Source organism: Denticeps clupeoides, chromosome 10, assembly GCF_900700375.1.
Source record: "Denticeps clupeoides chromosome 10, fDenClu1.1, whole genome shotgun sequence".
Taxonomy (NCBI): Eukaryota; Metazoa; Chordata; class Actinopteri; order Clupeiformes; family Denticipitidae; genus Denticeps; species Denticeps clupeoides.
Window position 1 is genome coordinate 12994388 of NC_041716.1, and position 13022 is coordinate 13007409.

Consider the following 13022-nt stretch of genomic DNA (forward strand, 5'->3'; position numbering starts at 1 on the left):
GGTAAGATGAAACATATCAGCATAGAGGCTCATGAAACTGCATGGAAATTTCCCACTTGTGGGACTAATACATGATCATCTTATCTCTTATCTTATGTGAGGTTATAGCAGGTCAGCACACTGTACTGATTGCCACTGTAAAAACAATGAAGACCATGTGGTGTGGGAGAAGAGAATAGAGTGTGTAGAAAAAACTCTTTCTCCCTCCACACAAAGCATTGTATTCAACCACTCCAATTTGATGTTACCTGGCAGAAAGAGGCATGGCACAATAGAGGTTAAAAATGTACAGTTTCTAATTTATTAACACCAGTAAATAATTATTGTTACATGTGAATATTGAATGTAAAAAGGTACCAAGGTTACAGAGAAAATAAAAATGAGAAAAAAGAGTAAAGAGGAAGAAGAGAAAGAGAGGGGGAGAGAAAGGCTCAGAAGCCTTCCGGCTTCCGATGGAAAACCCCCTGAGCAAGAAAGCTCAGAGGTCCTTTTTCCACATGTGAGCAGACTTTTATACCCCTGGCCTACAGGAAGTTGTCACTGGCCTACAGGAAGTTGTCACTGACCAATCAGAACCTGTTGTTTCTGATGTCACGCCCCCGGTGCCTCCCATTTGGGGAAGACAAAGAGGGTGGGCGGTCCTGACGGCTGATACTTCACACGTAACCGTCAGACAAAAGACATGTAAAACAGGGGTGTCGAATCTTCATGCACAACCATCGACACAGGAATGTCACACTTCCCCCTGCAGACATCTGTTATGCAAGGCAAAATCAGGCTCCCGGGATGTCCATTCTTACACCACCTTAGTAAACCAACACTGCAGGGTTAAATAAACTGTCAGTTCTCATCATCCAAGAAAAGCACCTCTCATACAAACACAGATTGTCATGCAAGTGGTGGCCTAGTGGTTAAGGAAGCGGCCCCATAATCAGACGGTTGCTGGTTCGAATGGTATCTGCTAAGGTACCACTGAAGTGCCACTGAGCAAAGCACCATCCCCACACACTGCTCCCCGGGCGCCTGTCATGGCTGCGCACTGCTCACTCAGGGTGATGGGTTAAATGCAGAGGACAAATTTCACTGTGTGCACTGTGTGCTATGTATCACGTGTGACAATCACTTCACTTTCACTAAATATCAGATAAATATGTGCTCACTGACAGAAGGACATGCAGTGGATATAAAATGGGTATACACCTCCTGTTAAAATGGCATTAAAAATGTAAGGATTTCTAAACTTTTTCCACCTCTAATGGACCTGTACAATCTAATTCAAAATACCCAAAACCGTTATTTTAAAAAAAATTCAATATAATGTAATTCTATTGGTTCGAATATAAAAGTGTGAATATTCAGTCTTTTGGGTTTCACACCTGCTATCAATTGAAGAGACACTAATTAACCCCAAAATGGATTAGCTGGCCTAGTAGGGTTTACTCAGTTGGTGCTACAGCAAAAGCAATGGTTCATGTAGAGCTTGCATTGCAATCAAATCATCATTAACAATTGATTTGAACCCTTTGCAGCATTTGGCCAAGAGTTATAGTAACTTAATTGACTTACTTCCAGTGCCAAATGCAGTTTTCCTTTTTGACTTGGGCACTACCAAAAATTTCTGTTCAGAAGAACATCATGAGTCTGATGTGTGAATGAAACCAGCAGCTTGGTGGTGCAGCACCATGTAAAGATTTAAGTATTTTTTTTATTTCATTCTGTATTCTCTACTGGTAGCCAGTGAAGCGAGGCCGAAACTGGACTTAATGATCAGCAGCATTTTGGACCATCTACAGCCGAGAGAGTAATAATTTACTGATATCAGAGCAACCTAGGGATGGGTTACCTCTAAAAATCATTCTTAGTTGGTAGAAGCAGCTCTGAAGAACTGAGTATATTGAGGAATAAATTAGAGTCATGGACAACTCCAAAATTTTTAACATGGGCCTTATGCTGGGTGTTGTCTGCATGGAAATGAAATAAGCCAAAGGGTAACATATATACAAAGAAAACAGAAACAGCCCCAGAATAGACCCCTGGGGAAACACCATATTTTAGGTGAGTGGTGGAAGAGGAGACCAACCCATTTATAATTGAGAAAAATAGGATTTAAACCCGCCCAGTTCAGCCCCACGCATTCCCACCCACTCATCCAGTCTTGTATTAAAGTATAAAAGATACACTGATTAACCTCAAAACTAGATTCATGTTGATGAATAATTTTTTCATAATTTTGGTGGGAATGTTAGGGATGAAGAGCTGATGGTCCAGAGGCCCCCTTCTCCCATTGAGTCTCATCTTGTTCTGTACTGCCCCAAGCACCTGTAGGCCATTATCTCCGCTAGCTTACTGCTAATTGCTCATTGTCACTAATGGCCAACAGCATGGTGTGTTACTCATGCGTTCACTTTTTTTTTTTAACGCCAGGTGTTTAGAGACTAAACACTACTATGGGACTCCACAATTCTGTGATGAGGACTCGATTTTAAATCAAATAATTTATTCATTGATATCCTTTTTTAGGTTTTGTAGGTCAAAAGCAGCTCGGATCCATCAAGGTATGGAATCTACAATATCTTGAACCCTCAAATATGATTCACCTTCAATAGCACAACCCAGTATGCAGTGGTTCATGTGACATCAAGCCCCAGAGTGTCATTAAGATTTTCCATCAAGAGTCAACATCAGGACAGATGGGCTTCTCTTGGCCTTTTAAAAATTGCTCAAGACTGAATTTTCATTTGCAGTGTAGTTGGTTCAACCAGGGTGGGCTGGTTTCTTGAGTTCATTTTATTTTGGATAAAATATAGCTTTATGAGATTTCCATCCTGTCATAATGTCTTTGAATTGAAGGTTGGAAAGGGGATAAAAAATGTGTCAGTGTATTATTCTGAATGCATTTTTGTGTTCTTTAATTGAAGGCAAATTCTCATAGGATCTCATCTCATTGGCTTACTCTCAGCATACTAACTGGGCTGTTTTCCTCAAAAACAAAAGTCAATGTATCTGTGATATGCACATTTTTTGACATGTGTTTGTGTCTAAACATATGAAATGTCCTTGTCATTCATAAATCAGTTTAATTCCTTATTTTTCTATGAAACCTCTGACCTGATCCAAGATTTCTTTCTGTGAGACGTTTCTTTGTCTGCAAGTGAATATCCATACATCTATCCATACTTAATCCTCATACTCCTTATATACTTAACATCTATATTAAACTTTCATCATCTGCAGGGTTGGATGATTAAGAGCAACATGCATTATCATGCCATGTGACCTATGGGACATGTGTTGGTATGGTACCTTTGAGGGAATTTCTAAATCAGAAACTGCCTGAATAAATCATAATCTGTAGTTGAACGAGGGCATCAGCACAGCTGTCTGAATGGGGCATTGCACCTAATCGACCAACCCCTGTCCGCCTCACTACCACTTTCAGGTCACCGGTGAAGAGGAAATAATGTCCAGCCGCAGTCTGTTTAGTCTTTTTTTTCCTGCACTGATTTATGTTTAATGTCTGACACATAAGCTTGATTCATGTTACTGGTTGCATGGTCTGAAGAACGGTACAAAACAGATACAAACAGGACAAATATGACACAGAAGCAGACTCACAGGTGGAGCCCATCTGTGACTCCATTCTTAATTAGATTAATTAGATCAGACGTTGACAGAGTTAATGAGTAATAATTAGTAGTGCCCTACCCTCTTTACAATGGTCAAATACAGTTTTGTTACATTGCAAAAACAGAATACAGCTAAAATGTTCATGACAGTTTCAGTGTTTGACTGTCGCAACATATGTATTTAATGTAGTTAATTAAGAATGAACTGTCTGGATGACATATCATTGCTTTATGAGTCTGTATGTTTTGAGGATACTTTAGTATGTGGATCATCCCCCCCCCCCACACACACACGCAAATATAGTCCCAGAAAAAAGCCTGGACATGTCCCTGGCAGGTTGAGAAATACAGATGGAAATGAGAACAGCTGTGTCCCTCAGGCCTACATCTGCCATTCAGGCAGCAATATGCCCAATCTGGCAACCCATATAGTTCTTCCCAATCTTGCCAAGCATAGTCTGAACTCACAGACAAAAGTGGACTGAGACAGTTGGCGCAGGAGTCTGGCTGACTTTCTGAAAGTCCAAGAGGAAACTGAAACAAAAAAGCCATACAACGGCGAGCCAAGGTCATGGGAATGGGAAAAAGCTTGCTGGTATGAAGGAGCAACACCAAGCTCACAGGGGGAGCCCATCTGCCTCTGCCTAGTGCCGCAGTAGGAGGAGGGAGCAGATGGATGAGAAAAGTGCATGTATGGTTTTGTGTTGCGCTGGGCATTGGTCGAGTTTTGTCAACTATATACACCACTACATCAACTGCCTGTATCTCATAGGCTAAATAAACCAATCAATGAACTAGTTAATTAATTAATACATTTCAGGCATGCTCAAGCTGACTGAAGCACTCAAGTAAACTGACAATGACACTATCCAGTGTTAACTTACTTGTTAATGCTCACTGGCATGGCATACTACCATGTGTTGGCAGTGTTTTTCACCATGGAAAGGCTGGTAACATTAGGAACCTTGCAGGAATTGTGTCTTAATGGTGAACAGTTTCAGATTGAACGCTTTTATGCACCCAGAACAGGCAGATGAAGTACTGAAGAATGCAATCTAAGACAGGGGAAGACTATAGCACTTACATGGTGTGTGGGGAGGTGATAGCAAGTGGAGGCTGACGGCGCATTTTATGTGGTGTCGAGAGTACAGAGTGTTATCACAAGCGATTAAAATGACTGACAGCCAATCTCTACTTCCTTTCCACAGGTCCGCATATTCCCTTACCTGATTGGCCGGGAGTCTGCCTTTGCTGATAACCTCAAATGGATGGCCTGTGCTAACAAAGGTCTGTAATTCTGAAAATATAGATCTACCTTTGACCTGAATTATGAGTGATGGGCTCTTTACCAATGTCTGCCAGCAGTTTCCCCCATTACTGTCACAGTTTATGATTGATTAGACACACAGAGTCAAATGGGAAGTTCTTGGTGTGTTTCAATGCCTGACTAATTCTAATTCTAACACTAATTCTAGGTTAGGTTGTTACCTAAGGTTCTACCTAATTCCTAGGTTGTAAATATAATATAGTAGATTAAAGTGAATATATTTAAGTGTGAGATGTCAGTCAGGGTTGTAAAAAAAGCCTAGTTTCATTTCATTTGCAGCATGTGACTATTTTTCAGGTAACAGGTATTATTTGATCATGAGAGTGAGTGCTTGTTAATGTAGCATGTGTGGTAAGTATTGCTGCTACAACTACAGGAAATAATTGATTATAATGAATTATTAAAATGTTTGGCATACCATGACACTGTCATAGTAAGAAAAGTTTGTCTTTAAGGCACTATAAAAATTTATTAAAAGTTAATTTAAAAAAAAACAAACAAACAAACAAACTGATCTTCACTAAACTGTCTGATTCATAAAAAAAATAGCTGTTTTTTAAAAATACTTGCATGCATATGATTGCATTTGCATTTGTTTGACTGTGGTGACAGTAGCAGCTGCACAGGTGTGTCACTTTGTCTGCCAGTGGCTGTGACTGTCACCAAAGAGATCTGTGTGTGTGTGTGTGTGTGTGTGGCTGGTGGGGCTCAGGGGATATTTTTCCACCAACCGGTGGATTAAATTGGAGCTCAGCCCTGAGTAGTGACACACACAAATGCACAAAGTGCATGGGAGTGACAGAGAGTCACACAGGTTAAAGTGGCTCTAACTGCAGCTGAGACGCTCATCTGAAAAACCCGCCCGTAAAATGAAACATTGAGAGCCGCAGGCGGCGCTGAGCTGCTGCACGATGGAACAGAAGTCATTACCCACCCCAGACCCCTGCCGCTACAAGCATAACCCAAGTCTAACTCATTTGTAGCTGGACTCAATGCTCCAGACTCCTGTTATATACCATATCATATCCATCTTCACAAATAACACTTGCCCTCATTTAAAGGCTGTTTGACTGCCAGATTGCACCATAACACACATATTTTCTGCTCCTTTAAAAAGGTTCAGCTTGGTTTCCTGAGAGCAATTCCATTATCTTGCATTTTATTGATGGTGCACAAATTGCATTTCTCTGGCAGCACCACAGTGGTCCCACTCACCACCATGTTTCATTTCTTTTCTTTAAGTGGACTCATCACCATAAGAATTGGAATTGGAGCCTATTGGACCTCTCTCCTAACAAATACATCATTTTAACTTTCTTCACCGTAGCCAGGTTATTTGTATAGTTTGGAAACTGAGCTGCCCTCTAGTGGATGGTTTACCATTGACACCAGTGTCAGACGTCCTTATTGACATACTTAAAAGAAGCATAAAGGAGTCTTTATGCTTTATGCAACAAACGCTAAGATTATGAAGGAAGTAATCAACCGAATAAAAAAAAAAAAAAACTCCTCTGCTCTTCATTTAGTGATTTGAACATTTTACAGATTTGTTTGTTAGCATTAATCACAGTGTCTGGCAATCATAATACCTATCTCTTGGCGGAGGAACGGATGGCCACATGGATAAACATATTTCTTTAACAGACTTCTTGTCTTTTTTTATGATAATAAATACATATCCTGCTTCACCGATGTCACACTTATCTGTTGTATTGTAAAGACTCTTTTTGCAATTAAACATTTTGTCTTGTTTACATGTGTTTTTATCACAGAATATATTTCATGATGCGTTTACTAAATCAAGACATACCTTTCGGTGACCGGTGTGTGTGTGTGTGTGTGTTTTGGGATAAACCTCTAAGATGCTCTATACAAATGAGAGGATAAAGTAATTTAGATTTTTTGTAGCCTTTGGTCTGGTGTGTGTGCTTAAGTGTGATGAAGAGTGTGTGCCCGCGTCTGTCGGAGATGAGCCTTTGTCACTGCTGAACATGATCTGTCACAGAGAACAACGATGCTGAAATGAATTTCCTGAAGGCTGATTTTCCTCTAGGATAGCGCCGGCAGCGTCAGTTTTCTGTTTTTCTCGGCTGCTTGTGGACAGGAAGCCGTCGCTGGGGAAATGAATCACAGGAGAATCTGGTCTGGTTCATTTCTCCACCTTCTTCTCATGGCTTATCGCTGATGAGAAAGCCAGACACAGTCTATGCACTGGCCCTTCACTCACACACCTACGTTGTGACGGGCCAGGTCACTGTGACTCACGCTGAAGCTCTCTGCGTTGCACTGCTTTTGCATTGCATTTCCATGTCATTAAGCCCTGGAGTGTGCAATGTGCGCACATTAGGTGTGGAGTGCCATGCTGGTGCTCTGGAAGAGCATCAGATAATGCTGCATGTAGCGTGCATACAACATCATTCTGCAAGACACACCGCAGAAAGGTTTCCTTCAGTTGGGATTATAATGGGTTTCATAATCTCACCTCATTACTGTCTTGTGCAGTAATGCATAGTAATGTACAATGTAAAGCCTCCACATCATGTAATTGGTGGCTTACAAACTGCACCCATGGCTGGTGTTCTTGTGGCAAGGGAGCAGCGCCAACCGTATTTTTCGCCCACACCCACACCCACACCCACTTTCCCTTTTGACTGATTTAATTACAGATCATGTAAATTTTATCAGCATGTCTACATCACAAAATTTATTCTGCATTTTCAAATGTCATTTGTATTTAACATCCTGTTTTTTTATTTGTGTGATTTTGCTCAGGTTACTTTACTCAGATCTCCACGCTGGCTGACGTGCAGGAGAACGTGATGGAGTACCTGCACGTGCTCAGCAGGCCGAAGGTCATTGACCAGGAGCATGACATTGTGTGGACAGAGGCTTACATCGACAGCACTGTGAGTGGGCCCAGGTCTTACAGTGGATGATCTTTATTATCATTTATTAAGTAACATTACTACGAAAACGAACTATTGACCAAAGAAACTTACGAACAGTTCCTCTGTAATGGCCTTGATCGGGTTTATCTCAGGCTGCCCTTCTCTGGACAGCGTGACTTCTGCTCCACTTTTTTTATTGTCAGCATTTTCTGCTGGGGCAGAGCACCATTGTGCAGTGTCTACCAAGTGGAATCTTCTGATTTTAGTTGATGGGGAAATACATATTATGTAATATATTTTACTACAGTTTGTTCCAACATGGATATTTTGACTGTCTGTGAGTGCAGAGCAGAGCAGAGCACTTTGTGTGTGAATGGTTCTTGGTTCTTCGCAGCTAGGTTCTGCATAGGGAGCTTTATCCTAATTTATAAACCCTCTGTCCCTCATATTAGTGAAAGCATTTAATGTGTGTACATTAGGACCACTCTACCCAACCAAGGGACGTAGAGAACCACCATTTTCTTACATCTACCTACTTCGTCAGACACCTGATAAAGTAGTCACAACCCGGAAATATGTAGCTGGCATATCTCCCCTCTTTTTTACATCTGCAATTGAACTACTAATTATGGGCCAATGTACCTCCTGGGCAGGTGTTTCTAATAAAATGGCTGTTTGAGGTAATGTAGGGGAAAAAAAGAGCTTGCACGTGTTTCCCGTGAAGACTTCTGTTCTTTAAAATGGGGCTGAGCTGAATCCGCTTCTCCTGCCAGTGCCTGAGCCGCTCATCCTCTCTTAAGCTCAGTAAGTCGTGACCCTTCAGGGTGAGCTGAGCTCTGATTCTCTGGATAGCAGGCAGCAGGTGTAAAAACAGCGTAGGTCAGGCTTTCCCAACCAGGGCACTGCAAACCCTTTGGGTCTTGGTGACATTGTACTAAAAATAGCCAGAAGGTTTGTTCAAATGAAAACATCTACAGTCAGTGTAGATGGACACATTGGACACACATCATGCATATGTATTTGTGTGTATCTTCACAACAAAAAGGTTATAGAATGGACCAGCATCCAAATGATGGTAATCACTCAAATAGTACATGCAAAGGTCCTATAAAATGCTTTGGATTGAAATATTAGGCTGATGTGTTTTTATAATAAATCTGTTAGGAACTTCCAGTCTCCTAAAAGTTATCAAACTGCAGTATAGTCCACATTTAAGTGTGGGATTACTGTAAATCTGCCCTGGTAGGAGGTTTTATGAATGATACAAGCCCATGGCAACTTCGAAACAAGGGAGAATCCTTGCATGAGATGACGACAGCACCCATAAACTTCTTAAAACTGCAATATATATATATATATATATATATATATACACACACACACACACACACACACACACACACACACACACACACACACACACACACACACACACCACAGTAAGGGCTTGACTTAAGGCACACTCTACAGTCTGATGATACCAAAGCTCAACATTTAGCCTCAAGTATTAAACATACAGCATCCCTGCAGTGAATCTCATAATGCATGAGCAATCCTTCTGTCAGACAGGGACTGGATCACCTGTATATATTATGCATGTACATTTTTATACTGACACAAACAGTGTAGTTCATATATTGTTCATTTGAACAAAAAGATCTTGAGTAGAAATATTTACTTCCTATGTATTTCAATATATGTTATTTTCAAATGTTTCCAATCATCCATCCCAGCTAGCATTGGTCAACAGAATTTTGTGTATATCGACCATGCCTTTCCTAACTTCAGCAAGTAATGTCAATGATAAAATATGCATATGAAAGGTTTAGGTCAACTGTGTTTAATTTTTGCTCAATATATATGAAATTATTTGCCATATGTTATGTTCATAGGTTGATTCAGTTTTTTTGCAGACATACAGTATTCAGCCAAAACATCATGACCACCACATAATTCTGAGTAGGCCCCCTTTTGCTGCCAAACCAGCCTTGATCCAATGAGGTATGAACGCCAATATTGGTCTGAAGGTGTGCTTAGGTATCTGGTACCTTAGGTGTGCTTAGGTATCTGATGTTCCTTAAGGTGACGTGGAGCCTCAATGGAGGCCAAGCCAACACTTCAAACCCATTTTGAGGGTTTGAGGTGTTTTCATTATTTGGATTATATCCCACAAGAGCTGCAGTTTTGAAGAGGCATTTAGCCCTTGTCATAAATACAAAAATTGTTAAGATTGCCAATTCTTCACTGTCCCACCCACGACCGGGTGCCATTCAAGCAAAACAATCCATGTAAATCTCTTCACCTGTCGGTGGTCAAAATGATATGGCTGCTCATTGTTGCTCATTACTCCCAGAATCTCTACACATCTTCCCTGCCTGTGCTGCAGGGTGAGGACTGTGGAGCTGGAACACTATATTATTGCTCACTATAACATGGGCCCTTTCTGATTGTCGTGTTTTTTTGTCTAAATCTCTTTTTATTTTAGCTCCCTCAGGCACAAAAGGTAATCACCGGGTGGATATTGATGTGTGTGTGTGTGTGTGTGTGTGTGTGTGTGTGTGTGTGTATGTGTTCGCAGTGGAAGCTGTGCTCAGTGTTTTTGTGTTTTTGGATCGTGTTCGGGTGTTGAATGCGTCTGCATTGGAAAGTAACATGCGTGCGCACAGTCATACTTGAGTGTGAGGTGTTTGATGTCATTACTGCAATTATTTTGGATGGCGCTCAGTGATGTTTCTGCTGATGTCATGGCTGTTTCTGGTCGGGGTGGTGCCTCGTGTGAAAGACGGCCTGCAGCTGCTGTTTGTGTCTTACAGCATTGTAAAAAAAAAAGAATAAAATAAAACATTTGCATGAGCAGTTACACTGATATGACTGACCAAAGTACTTACATAACCTTTCACAGACTGGTAACTTCATGAACTGACCCATGCCTACCTATTAACACAGCTTGATGTTTTCTATGCATGTGTGTGTGGGTGCATGAGGGCATCTGTGTGAGTGTCTGGGTGTGTACAATGTATGAGTGAACACATTTCTATATTACATGTATTGAATAGTTTATTACAGATGTGTTTTAGCATGCATTATGTCTGTGTTATCCTGCAGAACTACAGGTCTCTGAAGGTGTGTGTGTGTTTGTGTGTGTGCCTCTGTCTGGGTTACTGTGTAGTTTGCATCAACTGTACATTATGTATCTCTTCATTGTGGTGAAATTTTATAACTTATAAGTAATATAAGCAATTTTGATAATTACTAAATATGCTATAATAACATTATACAGGCAACATTTTAGGAATCATAATATCATAATATCAAGGCTTTATTTTAAAGAATATAATGCCTAACCTAAGTGGAAATTTGTAATGATTTAGATGTAAACTGTAAACTAAACCCACACATCCACGAATTCCCCCCTCCATAAATGCAAGTGTGTCTGTAAATGAATACCCTCATCGCCACACACAGTTGGGGAACACACACTAGTTCACATCTGCAATTAGGGCTCTTGTGTCCTTGCTGCGGTGCACAAAACAGCTCAGATTGATTGCAGAATTCAGAAATGTAATGATCTGATTATACTCGTCTTTTGTGGGGGTCATTAACTTGAGCTGATGCTGTACCCAATCAATCTCCTTTGGATATCTGTGATTCTGACACGTTTCTTGCATTTACACTCATTTCTCTGAAGACATCCGTTCGCTAAAAATAGGTTCGGTTCACCCAGGTTTGATATTGAGGCTGTTGGAGCACAAAAGCATTTGTGGGTCAGCTTGTGTGTTGACCTCTAGGGATACTGTTTCATTATTATTCCTAACAGATTCCTGATTAATTCTGTCGGCTTTGCAGTCAGCATTATTCAGATCTGAAGTCTAATCTGCTCTGGACGTGCTCTCAGATCCATGCCTGATCTGAACTGTGAGTGCAGAGTGTCCTCACAATACCAAAGCTCTGCAGAAACACACACGCACATACACACTTCCTGTACCTCCTCATCCATCATTCTGCCCCTTCTGTTTTTACGCAATGCAGGATAAATAAAAGGGTCCATGTGTAGGTGTGTCCTCAACGGACTTGTCCCCTCTACTCACTTTCAGCCCCAAGTTTATTAAACTGCATCATCAAGGGAACAGAGGTTATCCTGGCCATCAGAACTCCGCCCTGATTTACAGTAGTTGCTGCCTTTGTGGCTGCTCCAGTTCTCTGAGTACCGCATAGGTAAATGCGTTTAGCAAAACAAAGATATTTAAAGCACACAGATCTAAACAGGGGTCAACAATCTATCTTTGAGAAGCTTAAGACTCTACCCAGTTTTATCCTCCATCTCTCTGGCTTTGGTGAAGAATGATCAAAACAAACCAAAAGCAACCAGTTTTGTTTCTATAGCTGTGATCATGAACTGGAGATTGTTGCAGATTTATTGTCTCTCTAATATCTCATTTTAATATACGCCCTTTTCCAAAACAACTTACAGTCAGTAGTGACAGGCTTCAGATGACCTTTTGGAAGCAGAATGTGTGAAAATTGTTGTATTGAATGCAGATATTGAGCCGATATTGAGAACTCATTCTTCATTCTTCAGTCTATGCACTTTAAACAACTCCACTTCAATTGCATCACAGTGTGCATAATAAAATATTTTGATTGTCCAGCCTGAAAAGTTAAAATCACATTAAAATTGCGCTTTTTATTGCTTCTATTGTTAGCACTTTTAGCACTTTTATTGCTGAAATACAATATCGTATTTGTATGATAATTTTACCTCCTGTACAACAATAATTAAAAAAATCCCTTAAGGCACGATAATTTTATCTCTTCATTTTATGCTGAATTATTTCATTAGCAGGACAGGGTACAGATCTCTGTTTTCATCTGGCTGCACAGATAGACTTGGCTTGTTTGTGTGTCTTTACAGCCAATCAACGCACAATGTAGCACATAGTAAAATTACATCTGGCCAACGAGATGATTTAATATAGATCTATTATTATGACCTGGTGATATGAACTACAAATGCCATAATCCAATGCTTCAGTTGCCTTGCCAAATGCGATCTGTTCTGTACATAAAAGTACAATTATACACTATAATATGCACAGTCTATGATAATATGTGTTGTTGAAGCAGATTTTCTAAACAACTTCTCAAAATCCGATTTTCAGTTACTGGTACCATACTTCAACA

General features: G+C 40.5%; 1 protein-coding gene across 2 annotated transcripts in view; it reads left to right on the forward strand.

The window, feature by feature from the left end:
* Positions 1-13022, forward strand: part of cacna2d3a (calcium channel, voltage-dependent, alpha 2/delta subunit 3a) — a 109927-nt gene that overhangs the window by 58377 nt on the left and 38528 nt on the right. Inside the window, exons 12-14 of one of the 2 annotated variants that reach the window (XM_028992618.1) lie at positions 4835-4913; positions 7726-7859; positions 10327-10344. In XM_028992618.1, the coding sequence (XP_028848451.1) occupies positions 4835-4913; positions 7726-7859; positions 10327-10344 (231 nt within the window). The remainder of the gene's footprint in view (positions 1-4834; positions 4914-7725; positions 7860-10326; positions 10345-13022) is intronic. The other variant, XM_028992619.1, reaches the window with a different exon arrangement.